Source organism: Acomys minous (genome assembly GCF_964271855.1).
Source record: "Acomys minous genome assembly, chromosome: 4".
NCBI lineage: Eukaryota > Metazoa > Chordata > Mammalia > Rodentia > Muridae > Acomys > Acomys minous.
This window is the reverse complement of record NC_140486.1, coordinates 26,223,998-26,238,538: the sequence shown is the minus strand read 5'-3', so window position 1 is coordinate 26,238,538 and position 14,541 is coordinate 26,223,998. Positions and strand designations below refer to the sequence as shown.

The window sequence follows — 14,541 nt, the reverse complement described above, 5'->3', positions numbered from 1 at the left end:
TCTGACACTGTCACACACATACTAGCAGGCAGAACACCAGCATACATAAAATAAAAAGAAATCATTTTTTTAAAAAGTATAGGGTCTGGAGAGATGGCTAAGTGGTTAAACGTGCCAAATGCTCTTCCAGACGACTTGGGTTCAATTCCCAGCACACACATGGCAGCTCATGACTGTCTGTAACTCCAAGATCTGACACCCTTACCCAGACATATACGCAATGCAGGCATGCACATAAAATGAAAAAAAAATTTTTTTAAGTATCAGGTGATAAGTCAGAGACACTGTTGGGGGTTGTTTGTTGTTGTGGGTTTTGTTGTTGTTGATGTTTTGGTTTTGAGACAGGGTTTCTCTCTGTAGCCTTTGCTGTCCTGGACTCACTTTGTAGACTAGGCTGTCCTCGAACTCACAGAGATCCGCCTGCCTCTGTCGCTCAAGTGCTGGGATTAAAGGCGTGTGCCACCACTTCCCAGCTCCTGTGTTTGCTTGTTTGTTTGTTTGAGACAGAGTCTTTCTACATAGCTTTGGCTGTCCTGGTCTCACTGTATAGATCAGGCTGGTCTTGAACTCACAAAGATCCAGCCTGCCTCTGCTTCCCAGGTGCTGGTGCTAAAGGCGTGTGCCACCATGCCTGGCACACACTGTTAATCTTAATTGGCTTCAAATCAACTAGGAGAATAAAGCACTCCTCGCCTACCAAATGACCGTTGAGGGAAGAGTTTCCTGCATGTGGGCAGGCCTGTGCTTCTTTCTGCCGTTACAAATACCCAGCTCTGAGTGTGGGCAAAGTTACCTGTGGCATTCTGAATTTTTACCTTTTGACAGTAGGATACCAGCCACTCCCTTTCTGTGTGATCATGATGCTTGGCAGGGTGGCAGTGCATCCTGTGGAATAGAGTGAGCCGCAGAAGGGGTGGGGGCGGGGGGGGGCGGTCAGCCTGGGCTCAGTTCTACCCCTTGATGCCTGGGGCGGTGGGGGTGGGCAGTGGGGGGTGGGCTGGGGGGTGGTGGTGCAGGTGTCTGTGACACTAGCCTTCCACCTCCTTGGAGTGGAGCTGCTGAAGCACTTAAGTCTCAAGGGCTTGCCACCCAGCAGTCACTGTTGATGTCCCTGCTTCCTTCTGCAGGCTGGGAGAGAACTCCGTATGTGCATTTATTGGAAAGCAAGTGAGAGGTGGTGAGTGGAGCCGGCTCATGATACCCCCCTTCCTCAATCTCTGCCTGGGAGTTAGCTATCTGACAAGGTTGCTAGGAGTGAAACTTCCTCTCTCCAGGCCAGGGGTTCCTGATGAGTACAGTAAAGTGCCACCTACAGAGCCCAGAGGGAAGGCAGAGCCAGCCCATCAGAATTGCGAAGGAAAACCCTCTCGGAGACCGTGCTACTTCAGTCATGCACTGTGGCTTACGACAGAAAAGAAAAGAAAAAGCTGCAGTGTGAGCTGTGGGGACTCAGCACTGAGTCCACCCTAGAGCTCTGTGGTGTCACTTAGCTGCCTCTACCTGTGAGCTAACAGCAGGATTACCAGAAAGTCCACTGTCAGGATGGTGGTGCACACCTGTTGTCCTAGCTGCTCAGCAGGCAGGCCGGGAGGACAGCTTTAGTCCAGGAATTGAAGGCAATAGACAAAGACTTTGTTTCCCCCAGCTCCCTTCCAATAAAATAAAATAAAATAAAATAAAATAAGCCATTTTCATGACATGGACTTAAAGAGACCTGGGAAGACAGGGCTGCCTCTACCTCTGCAAGGGGACCAAAGAGGGACTCTAGTTGGTTCAGGTGGGGACACAGGAGAGACTTAAAAAAAAAAAAGCCAGGATCTCATGGTTGCTATGTAGATGATGCTGGCCTTCCATTCCTGGTGCTTCCTCTACCTTCCAAGTGCTGAGATTACAGGCATGTACCATCACACACAGGTTTACGCAGTATTCAGGACCCAGCCCACAGCTTGGGCATGCTAGACCAGCACTCTAGCAACTGAGCTACACCCCCTGCCCAGAAAAGACCCTGAGACAATCAGTGGACACGTGAAAGTTGATAGAGGCTGATGGATTGCCCCAGTAAGGCAAGGAATTCTGCAAGTAGAGGCTGGATAACGATTTGGGAAGTCCCTTCTAGCACAGAGAACCTCTGAATTTCATTGCATATTTCCTTCTCTCTCTTGGTTTTTCGAGGACAGGGTTTCTCTGTGTAGCTCTGGTTGTCCTGGACTCACTTTGCAGACCAGGCTGGCCTTGAAATTTACGGAGCTACCCGCCTCTGCCTCTTGAATGCTAGGACTAAAGGTGTGCGCCTCCACTGCCTGTCTCATTTCTTATTTCAACCCTCAGCCTTTCCCTTGCGTTTAGCCTTGACTTCCTACAAGTTCTCCCCAAGGGTACAGCTCAGAGGTGAGAAAAAAAAAAAAAAAAGACAGGGTCAATAACCCCTAAGTTAAAAGTTAAGCTCCAAGCTTGGTGGTGGTGGTACATACCTTTTATCTGCTAGGAGGCAGAGGCAGAGGCAGAGGCGGATGGATCTCTGTGAGTGGGAGGCCAGCCAGGGCTACATAGCGAGTTCTAGGCCAGCCAGGGCTATGTAGCCTTGCCTTAAGAACAAACAAAAAAGGAAAAAAAAAAAAGTCAAGCTCCAAAACGTCATGGTGGCACACACCTGTATCAGCTCTCAGGAAGCTGAGGCAGGAGAATCACTAAGAACCCCAGGCCTGTACTTCTCTATTAGTTAGTTACTTCTCTATTGCTTTAATAAAGCACCACGCCCCAACGTGACATATGAGAAAGAGTTTATTTTGGCTCATGGTTCCAGATGAATGAGTCCATCACGGCAGGAAGCATGGCAGCAAGCAGTAGGCATGATGGCAGGGGTAGGAAGCTGTAAGCCCACATCTTCAACCATAAACATAAGGAAGAGAGAGCGAACCAGAAGTGAGGCAAGGCTATAAACTCCAAAGCCCACCCCCAGCGATGTCCTTTCCCCTAACAAGGCTACACCACATCCCTCAACAGCGCCACCAAGTGGGGATCAAATGCTCAAACACCCAAGCCTCCTGGAATCATAACTCATACAAACCACCACAGCCTGGTTGGGCCATAGACCCTGGGCAGCTTAAACGAGGCTCTATTTCTTTCTTTCTTTGCTTCCTTCCTTTCTTTCTTTCCTTCTTTCCTTCCTCCCTCCCTCCCTCTCTTCCTTCTTTTCTTTCTTTCTTTTTGAAGCAGAGTTTCTCTGTGTAGACCTGGCTATAGAATGAAGCCCTGTCTAAACAGAAACAAACAACAAACAAACAAAAAAACCAGAGTCCCCCCAAACAACAACAACAACAACAACAACAACAACAATAATTCTCAACCCTCCCCAAGCGCTACATGCTTTCTTCAGTGGTGTTTGAATCTGAGAGGTGAGGCCACATTCCTTCTTCACTGCTGAAATTTGTAAGGGTTCATCTTCACGGTCAACAGGACTAGATTTGGAGCGGCTATGGGACCGTCTCTCTGGGAGTGTCTGCAGAGATCTATGAGGTTGGAGGACTCGCTCTGAATGTGACTGGCATTATCCTACAAGACAGGGCCCGAGGCTGAGTCAAGAAGAGAAAGCAAATTGAATTCTGACCCCTATGCTTGCTGCTTCCTGACTGCAGACATCATGTGACCAGCCTCCGGGTTCTGCTCCCATGACTTCCTCTCCCCATGGACTGTACCTTCTATTGTGAGCCAAAATAAACCTCTTTTTTTGTTTGTTTGTTTTTTAAGACAGGGTTTCTCTGTGTAGCCTTGGCTGTCCTGGACTCACTTTGTAGACCAGGCTGACCTCAAACTCACAGAGATCCACCTGCCACCTGCTTCTGCCTCCCAAGTGCTGGGATTATCTTTTTTCTTAAATTGTTTAAGTAAGTGTGTGTGTGCATGTGTGTGCATGTGTGTGTGTGTGTGTGTGTGTGTGTGTGTTCACTCGGGTACACAAGTGTGCACATGTGGTGGTCAAAGGACAACTTTTAGGAGTCTTTTCTCTCATTCCAAAGGACAAATCTAGGCTATCCCTGTGTGTCTTTTTCTGTTGAGCCATTGTACTGTCCCAATAAGTTGCTTAATTAATTCAAAAATCTTTGTTTTGTTTTGTTTTGTTTTCTGAGACAGGGTTTCATTGTGTAGCCCTGACTGTTCTGGAACTGACTTTGTAGACCAGACTGCAGGAACTCACAGCGATCCGCCTGCCTCTGCCTCCCGAGTGCTGGGATTAAAGGCGTGCGCCACCACCAGGCTCATAAGTCTTTTAATTCCTTGCTTTGTGATCAAACTATCCTCTCAAAAAACGTATTCCCGGTGAGCCTCTCAGTTGGAAGGGGATGTATTGCTTCTGGAAGACATCATGCTAGAGAGCATCCCCCAACATATTAATGAGGTTTTCAAACTAGCAGAGGTACAGAAGACACATGCTATAATTTCACTGGAGTGAAACGATGCCTCTGTGAATGGGCAAGGTGGATAAATGTGGGAGCAGCCAAATTGAGTTAGGTTTTCTTTTTCCCTTCTTCCTTAGTCTCCCGCACAGACAAGCCAAGACAGAATCTGACTATGCACCGCCTGGGGGAGCATCTCTGGGAACGGCAGGGGAAGGTGAGCTGCCCATTGTCCCGGAGAAGGATGTGACAAACGCTTTGTGCTGCTCGCCAGGGAAGAGCAGTTGTGGAGGTGGAGGGAACAATGTGTAGTGTAGTTCTCTCAAAACTATGGGCCAGCCTGGCATGGGACACCGACAGGAAATGGGAACAGGTTGCACTAAAAGGCTCTGGTTAGTTGACATGGGCCCTTTGCCAGGTATAGTGGGAACACTGGCTTCCACCCCTCTGGCCCCTCTGGGAGTCCTGAACTTGACCTCACAACTCAGAAGGTAACTAGATCGGCCTAGGTTGGCCCTTCATGTCTTTCCCCTGCAGTGAGTGAACTCACAGGACCAAAGGGGCTGACACAGCTCAGGGTGTCTGCACACCACCCACCCAAAGCTGGCAGCATGGGGGTTCTTGTATGCAACCAAGAGGTGGGTAGTAAGAGCACTGGGAGGGGCCTTGAACATGTGAACCTTCAGGAACAACCTGGAAATGTTAACTTCACTCCCAATAGTACAGAAGAACACATCTCAGGGCCTGGAGAGGTAGCTCAGTGGATAAGGACATTAGCTGCCCTTTTAGAGGCCATGGGTTCAATTCTCAGCACACACATCGTGGCTCCCAACCACCTATAACTCCAGTCCCAGGGGATCTGATGCCCTCTTCTGGCCCTGAGGACACTTCATGAATGTGGTGCACATGTGCACACACGCAAGCACACACACACACACACACACACACACACACACACACACACACACACACCATAAATAAATATTAAGAACAAGTCACTTATACAGGTGAGCGTGCATATGGTTGAGTGTGTATCAAAATGCATTGTTGGAAAGAATGTGTCGAAAGAATGTTTGAGTTTGATAACTCAAGAGAGCTGTCCTCTGCCAGGCCACTGCCACTCTGGCCATCAGGAAGAAGTGCCATGGTTAGTCCTCTGACTTAGTTTGGCTGGACTAAGTGATACTTGGGTGGTCTGTAAAAGAAAATGCTACCTCTGGTGTGTCGGATTTATCAGGAACCGTGTAAAGGAAGCCTACCTCTGCTAGAGTGGCTGCTCACTGTCGAACCCATGACATGTAAATGAAACAGGGAAGCAGAAAGGGTGAGTCTGCGGCCTCACCCCCTTCTCAGCTGAGATCTGTCTCCTCCCAGCCCTGTCGTGTGGTCTCCAGGAACTAACCCAGCAGCTCCTTGGTTCTCTGGCCTTTGAATATGACGACACCAGCAGTTCTCCTGACTTTCAGCTGCCATGCACGTGGGGTGGTGGCATATGCCTGGGTGTGCATGTGTATGTAGGGTGTATGAAGTCAGGAGGTTGACAAGGTGGCTTCCTTCTAAGGCTGTGAGAAGGAAGGTGGTCCCCACTCTTGCTTAGCTTCTGAAGAGTAAGCAATCTTTGGAGTTGCTTGGCTTGCATCACTCCCATTTCTGCCGCCATGTTCCCCTGGCTTCACTTCCGTGTCCGTCTCTAATTTCCATCCTCTTAAGGGTGCTTATGTGACCTCATCCTAATCATACCTGAAAAGCCCTATTTCCAAGTAAGGCCAATGTCTTAGCTCTCTTTCCTGTTGCTGTGATTAAATTATGCCACCAAGACCAACCCAAGGGAGAGTGACTTTACTCTGGTTCATAGCTCAAAGCATGGTCTGTCATGGTAGGGAATTCAAGGTAGAAAGAGTCTGGACACATCTCAGTGCCAAATCCTGAGGTGTTGAGGACTAGGACTTCAACTTATTAATTCAAGGAAGGTGTACAGCTCAACCCTGCACATGAGTGATGGGATATTGCTACATACATGACCATGGTGCTTTCAACAGCTCTAACGGTTACCTTCCTCCAGAAAGTCTCGGTGAGGTAGTTTTCAGTTTAGATTTTAGTTTGAAGAGGTTGGAAACGATGCTACAAAGACCCTTCAACCTAAACCTGATACCATTAACCTACCACACCGTTCTTCCATCCCATCATTCTACAGTAACAAGCTTCACATCATTGAGGACATAAGTCTGGGGTACTAGAGACTTCCCTAGTCTCAGGAACTAAGAGGTGGAGGAGGGTTAAAGTCCTATGATTGACAATTGATAGCCATCGCTAATCAGACTTTCTTCTCCTCCTCCTCTTCCTCCTCCTCCTCCTCCTTCTTCTGCTTTGGTTTTTAGAGACAGGATTTCTCTGTGTAGCCTTGGCTGTCCTGGACTTTCTTTGTAGAACAGGCTGGTCTCGAACTCACAAATATCCACCTGCCTCTGTCTCCCAAATGCTGGGATTAAAGGCAGACTTACTTCTTGGGTAACAGTTTCCTCAGAGTTGAAACATTCCCTCTGAGAGGGGGCTGAAGGGGGAAGGAGGTTTGAGACTTAAGATTCCTGAGATAGACAAATGGTCTGCATAAGTGTGTGTGTGTGTGTGTGTGTGTGTGTGTGTGTGTGTGTGTGGCCAATGGGAAAGTCTTAGAAGATTCTCTAAGGCCCCTATCCAGAGGAGTAGGCCCCTATTGAGAAGAAGTAAGCAGCTGCAAGGGAAGGAGATCCTGAGGAGCCACATCGCAGAGAGCTCTCTCGGACCTGTGAAGCAGCCAGTAGCTTGTACAAAGTTCCAGGGTTGCAGCTTGTGAGGGTCATCCTCCATGTTGTGCTGAGCTTTCCAGTCATGTAGCTGCTTTTGACTCACCCCTGCTCCTGACCATAACCCCTCACCCATCCCCCTGCGAACAACCCTTACAAAGGCCCACTGCTCTACCAAGATGGACTTTGGTGCAATCATTACTTTGGTCAGTCATGAGTTATGCTTTCTGGGATGAGTAGGTGTGTGTGTGTGTGTGTGTGTGTTTGTGTGTGTGTGTGTGTGTGTGTGTGTGTGTGTGTGTGTTGCTTCTCCCCAAGGAAAGTCTCTTGCACAACACTACTGGATGGGAAGCTCCATTGCACACAATTCACTCAAGATGCTGTGGTCCTCAGAACTGTCACATACTTTAGACTAGACTCTAATTCTACATTCTGAGAACTAACTGTAAATTCTTTACACAAGGCTATCATACACAATTTTTTGGCTCTGCTATTTTACTTATTTATTTATTTAGGTTTTTGGGGACAAGGTTTCTCTGTGTTATCCTTGGCAGTCCTGGACTTGCTTTGTAGACCAGGCTGGCCTCGAACTCACAGCGATACGCCTGCCTCTGCCTCTCAAGTGCTGGGATTAAAGGCGTGCACCACCACTACCTGGTGGTTCTGTTATTTATTTATTTTTAAGGCTTATTTGCCTTATTGTATGTGATTGAGTGTTTTGCCTACACATATGTATGTGTACCATGTATATGCAGTACCCACAGAGGACAGAAGAGGGCATCAGATTCCCCTGGAACAGGAGTTACAGGTGTTTGTGAGTCCTCAATCATGTGCGTGGTGGGAACCAAACCCAAGTCCTCTACCACAGCAGGAAGTGCTCTTAGGTAACTGAGTCATCTCTCCAACCCCACTTTATCATTATTTTTAGCTCAGGATTACTTCAAAAAATAGTCTCTCATCCATGATAGTTCCTGCCACCAGCACTTACCTTGTGCCCAGGAAATTGAATGAACGTGCACCCCAAACTCCACACTCTTCTTGAATGCATTATAAATGGCTGAGAAGGGATCTGAGTCAGGAAGCCACACTTTCCATCTGTTTGGCCACTGCCTTGCTCTGGGTGGCTAGGACCATGACACCCAATTTGTGACAAAGGCCCATGTGGGCCGGGCTCTGAGAAGGGTGTGGAGGCATCTCTCTTCCTGCCTCTGCTCTCCTGAATAGTGTGTTTGGTTGCTGAGGGCTGCAGATAATTTTGGCTGCTTTCTTCTCTCAAACAAAAATGCCAGAGTATTGCTTGTGTAGAGCACTGGGCTGGATACCAGGTGGCGAGATAGGGAAGTCAGATCATTTCTGCTACATGGTATTTACCAAGATTCTCTTTTGGAGAAGGATGAAAATGCGTTTCTTCCAGGTTTCTAAACAGGAGGGACACTGAGGCGGACGTGGTGGTGCATGCCTGTAATCCCAGCACTGGGCGGGGGTGGGGTGGAGGGGTGGGGTGGGGGTGGGGAGTGGGGGCCGGTGGATCACTGTGAGTTCGAGGTCAGCCTGGTCTACAAAGGGGGTCCAGAACATCCAAGGCTACGCAGAGAAACCCTGTCTCAAAACAAACAAACAAACAAACAAAACAAAACATGAAACACAAAACAGAACAAGAAACAAAAACGAGAGGGACATCACTGGCCCTGTGACTGAAGCCTTTGGATTTGATGCGGCTTTAGGTGTGTCTGTCTTGTTCTCTGAGAATGCCTTCTGGCAAATGAAAGAGGGACGGGTTGGGGGAGGAGGAGCAATGTCACCGGCCCATGCAGTCATGAACAACTGCACTGTACAGAACGCAGCGCTACGTGACAGGAGAGGTCTTGTGAGGCATGCAGGATTTCAGAAGGGGGCGGGGTTAATGCACTCGTGCCTTTGTTCATGCCTTTATTGGGACAGTCACTCCTGTCTATACTTCATAATGGACCAGTTAGGTGCTTCAGAGACTAAGCCTGCTTTTAAGGATTGTCACTGTCTCTTAGAGAAGGCAAGCCAGCGGGACACCAGGGTACACCAAGAACTCAGTTCCTACTGAGAAGTCTGGGAAACTTCTGGGAAACAGTTTGCAAGGATTTAGAACAGGGCAAGAAAGGCTTTTTTTTTTTAAATCTCTCTCTCTAATATAATTCCTGATTGTTTTGTGGTTCTTCTTGCTGTATGCAGTTTATTTTATATACGTGTAATAATATAAATGTATATGTAAAAAATTATTTTAAAATCTCTCTCTCTCTTTCTCTCTCTCTCTCTCTCTCTCTCTCTCTCTCTCTCTCTCTCTGTGTGTGTGTGTGTGTGTGTGTGTGTGTGTGTGTGCGCGCGCGCGCAATTTCAGCACTTGAGAGGATGAGGCAAAAGGATCATGAGTTTCAGGCAAGCTGGGAGACTTTGTCAATAAACAAACAAACAGACAGAAAACAGAATCTTGTTTGGGAATGTAGCTCAGTGGCAAGATGTTTGCCCAGTGGGTGGGAGGTTTTTTCCTTCCATTATGTGGGTCCAAAGGATTGGACTTAGGTTGTCAGGCTTGGTAACAAATAGATCCTTACCAGTTGAGCCGTTCCTTCTGATCTTTATTCATACCTTACACAGATTTTATTTTTTGTTTGTTTGCTTGTTTTTGTGTTTGAGAAAGGGCTTCTCTGTGTATGTAGACTTGGCTGTCCTGGACTTGCTCTCTAGACCAGGCTGACCTTGCACTCACAGAGATCTGCTTGCCTCTGCCTCATGAGTGCTGGGATTAAAGACATGTGCCACCATGCCCAGTAAGATTTTTATTTATTTACTTGGTCTTTGTTTTCTTCCTTCCTTCCTTCCTGTTTTGTTTTTTGTTTTGTTTTGTTTTGTTTTTTGAGACAGGGTTTTTTGAGACAGGTAGCTCTGACTGTCCTGCACTCTCTTTGTAGAACAGGCTGGGTTCAAACTCACAGAGATCTGCCTGCCTCTGCCTCCTGAGTGTTAGAATTAAGGGAATGTGTCACTACCAATCAGCACAAAGACTTTTTTTTTTAAAGGAAAGGGTTTAAATATTTATTTATTTATTTAATGTGTGCCTGCACGCCAGGAGAGGACACCAGATCTCATTATAGATGATTGTGAGCCACCATGTGGTTGCTGGGAATTGAACTCAGGACCTCTGGAAGAACAGACAGTGCTCTTAACCGCTGAGCCATCTCTCCAGCCCCCAGAGAAATCCTCCTGAAAAGCAAATACGCTTGTGGATGCTAACTCTCGGGTGGAAGTGTTGTGGGGTTTGGGAGACTTGAGACATTAAGGATTTGCAGGGTGTCTAAGTGGTGAGGTCGTAGACTGAGCAATGCGGTCCTGAATGAGGAGGAGGGGGGGGTGTGACAATACAGTGGATGGTTTGGCATGTGGGGGATGGTTCTGGCTCCCCTCCCTCCCTATCAGTATTCACTCCCTGTGTCTGTGGGCAAAAAGTTGGACCATGGTGATAGATGGAGGTGGTACCAGGACAGCTCTGCCCATCCCCCCTACCCTCCCCCCGCCCCCTCCGGACAGAGGTTATGCTAACAGAGGGTACTTGGGAGGCATGGTTTTCAATTGAGAGCAGCCTGCCTAGTAGGTTACGCCCCCTCCTGCCTGGCTTGCCCATGGACTGTGCTTGCCCATCCTCTGCCATGCTGCGAGAGCTCCCCTCCCTACAGACACGCCCACCCTGCCCAGTCTTTCCATTTGATACTCCTCAGTCTGCCTTTCGGACTGCTGGTGACTCCAAGCCTTCCTTCATAAACCACTCAGGACTGTTAAACAAATCCTATAATTAGAAGCCAGGTTTGCTAACCCAAGAGAAAAATTTAACATTGTCCTCTGCCTGTTCGCGCTGGACATTCAGCTGGTGTCCCAGGACCCAGAGGAGCTGTGACCTTGGGTTTCCAAGAAGCCTTAATAAGGTAATGTTTATAAGGCTCTTAGCTTTTCAACTCCGCTGGAGTACAGCCCTGTGAACAGAGGACATGCCATAACTCCGAGGTGGTCCCCTCCCCCTCTATCTTGATGGTGAAGCATGCTGTCCCCTTAGGTGCTACATGGAAAGTCCCAAGCTTTAGAGTAAAGGAAGTGGGCTCTGGTCCCAATTCTGACACTGAGCTCTGTGTGTCACAGCACCAGTCTCTTTCCCTCACTGAACATTTGTTTTCCCATCCTTGGGAAAAATAAGAGTCAAGGGGGAAAGATAATAGTCGAGGAGTGTTGTTCTCAAAGCTTCTTCCAGCTCCAGCAAAGGCTAGTTGACTTCTGTGTTTACCACTATGTCTCATCTCAAGCGGGGATTCTTTTCCAAATTCCATTTCCCTTCTCTTGACACCACAGAATTTGGTAGTGAACTTGAGCTGCTGCATACGTCCAGTAGGGGTGGGGAAGACACACAGGCACACCTTTCTTTGCCTCAGTCTTCAGTCCCCAATTCCCCTCCAGTGAGAGGAAATGAAACAAACAAACAAACAAATGGGACAGGAACTGATGGGAAAAGAATGGACAGGGATGAAATAGGACAACAGTGGGGAAGAGCCAGGGCTGTTCTGTGGAGAGATGGCCACATGTTAAACCAGGGTAGCCCTGTACTCCTGTCATGAGAGCTGACAGAAAGCTCTGTGAACCAGACTCTTGTACTAACACCTCCATCCCGCCAGCTCAACTCCCAGCAAAGTAGGGAGGTGGGTATTTCCTCACCGCCCCCATTTTACAGATGAGAAAGTACAAAGAGAAAAAAAGGAAGGCTGGGTGTACAGCCCTGTGGTAGAGCATTCACCTGTCATATGCTAGACCCTGGGTATGAGTCCCTGATGGCAATTTTTTATTTATCTTATTTATTTATTTTTGGGTTTTTGAGACAAGGGTTCTCTGTGTAGCCCTAGCTGTCCTGGACTCGATTTGTAGACCACGCTGGCCTTGAACTCACAGAAATCTGCCTGCTTCTGCATCCCAAGTGCTGAGACTAAAAGCGTATGCTGCTGCCACCCATTGTGTTGCATTTTTTAAAAAGAGAGAGAGAGATAAATTTTTTTCCCAAATGAAGTGTGTAGTTGAAACCTATCCTTGGCCTCATAGATCGGTTGTCTAGAAATCTCTAAGCCTAATTATGGTCATGAGTCCGATGTGGAAGTTTCCATCTCTGTATCTCTGAATGCTTCTGTTGAAAGGGGCTCTGTAACCTGTATGGGTCATGTGGCATAAGCGATGAGGACACCTTGGAGGCACCAACTCTCTTAGATTTGGGGGCTGCTAGTTGTTGCAGCACAACTAGGCTTATCCTGACCGTGACTGCTTGGCACAGACAGAGGCATTAGCTTTGAAAGGTTCAGACACGAAGGACATTTGATAGGAGAGTCGGAAAAATGTCCTTTGATGGTCCCATGGAGCTTGAGAGCTGAAGGGAAGATGTACAATTTCCTTAAGAAGACATGTGGTTCTGGAATACCCAGCCAGACGTAGCTCGAGGGTGCTGAGATAATGGGGGGTAGGGGGTGGGAAGGAAGGGGATACTAGTATGGAAGAGAAAGTCCTCTGAGCAGAGCCATGTGTAACAGACAAGTCAGGCTGTCTCTGGGAGAGCACACTGGGAAGACAGAGCCGGTCAGCCTGACCCCTGCATCTCTACAGGGCTGACTCAGTGTCCTTGCACTCGGGCACGGAGCCCTCTGCCTCTCCCTTCAGGCAGCTGTGGACATAGTTTGAAATCATCCCACCTCTGGCCCTCAGATTGAAGCCATCTGATGTTGGGTCACCCCCACCTCTGATTTCAGCCAGCCTGGTGTCCCTTACCTTTCTCTAAACCAGAACAAAGACTAGGGACGGTGCAGACCCAGCATTCATCCGGAGCTCTGCCTCTCTTTCCCTCACTATATGGCCACGGGCATGTTTCTTCTCTTCCTTCTTGCTTCTTTTGTTGCGTTTATAGTGAGTTCGCTTCCTGTACTGGGGAAATGAAGTCACAGGAATGACTGCCTTTAAACTGCAGAGTGCTGCCTGCCTGTGAGTGAGGAATATCACTCTTACCACCAGGCAGTGGTTACCTGCCTCTGTGGTGGACCTGGGTAGGACATCTTGTTCATGCCAGAGCTAGGGTCCGTGAAGCTCCTTCTAACATCAGAGCGATGACAGGGCTTCTCTCCTGAGAGCCAGGCTCAAGAAGTGGCTAGCGTCACACAGGCTGGCTCTTCTTTGCTTGTGATGTCTAGAGAACTGCCCTCCCATGGAAATTTGGCAAGACTTCATATTCTAGGGAGAGCACTTTTCTCCATATGAGTTGAGCCCGGGGTCACAGGCTTCTCAGAAGATGCAGCAGTTGCCATAGATATGGGAGATGCAGAAGACTGAGCAGACTTGCTGCTCCTGAGGCAGGGGCATTGTCACTGTCCACTGGAGCACAAGTTTAGGATCCAGTTTAAGTGTTCCATGCTGTCCCCAGTGCCTAGAACAAGGTCGGGCACATTGCAGTCGCTTAGTAAGGACACTGCTCGCTAACTAGAAATAACAGCCATCACTATTTCCCCCAAACAACACAGACAAGCTCACTAGGGAGGCTGGATTGTGAGTCACTGTAGCCTTAAAGTACCTATGAACTTTCTGGAGGTCAGTAGGATAGGGACAGAGGTCCTGGCTATGGCAACCAAGGCTCCTTGCCATAGGGTGAGTGAGTGCACTTAGAGTTGTTCCCTGCTTCCCAAGTGCTGGGCTGTAAGTTGCCCTTGGGGGGAATGTGAGCAAATCTACATCATCAACCTGGCCCCAGGCACTCCAGGGCAGGTGAATAAGTACTCCAGAACCACAGAAAAGCACCGACACTATCCTCAAGGCCATCTGCCCCCAGGTCCACACCAGAGAGCCACCCCCCAAACAAAACAGCTCCCTGCCAGTCTCCCCAGCTAGAGTCTAGTGTTAAATCTGACATACATAAGACATGGCTCTCCACCTTAGCCCACCTCACTCCAAGACTCCTTATAAGCTGGCCAGAGACACCAGCTGGCCCATCCCTTCTCCTAGCTAACCTGGCGAGTTCCTCCACTGAGGCCTGGGCTCTGTGGCTGTTCTTTTTTTTTTCCTGGGCAGTGGGGCCTCCTACCCCAAAGAGACACAGAGCCACGCAGGAAGGAGGGGGGCGGGAGTGGTGGCTTGGGAGATGGGTGTCAGAGTCCTGGAGACTCTAACAGATTATAAACATCCCCTGGGTCTGAGGCACAGATGGGCGGGTGAGCAGGGGGCCCAGTGCCTGTGCTCTGCAGACAAGCTGTTTATATCCTGCTCCTTCCTGCCCCGGGACCTGAGCTAGTCCAGGCAGGAGGACCGTGCTTTTGGGGCTCTGAGGC

At 48.6% G+C, this 14,541-nt stretch overlaps 1 protein-coding gene across 1 annotated transcript in view; it reads left to right on the top strand.

Moving 5' to 3' along the window:
• Positions 1–14,541, top strand: part of IL17B (interleukin 17B) — a 41,149-nt gene that overhangs the window by 16,526 nt on the left and 10,082 nt on the right. Inside the window, exon 2 of the mRNA XM_084779392.1 lies at positions 4,535–4,611. Coding sequence (XP_084635518.1) covers positions 4,570–4,611 — 42 coding nt within the window. The 5' untranslated portion in view covers positions 4,535–4,569. The remainder of the gene's footprint in view (positions 1–4,534; positions 4,612–14,541) is intronic.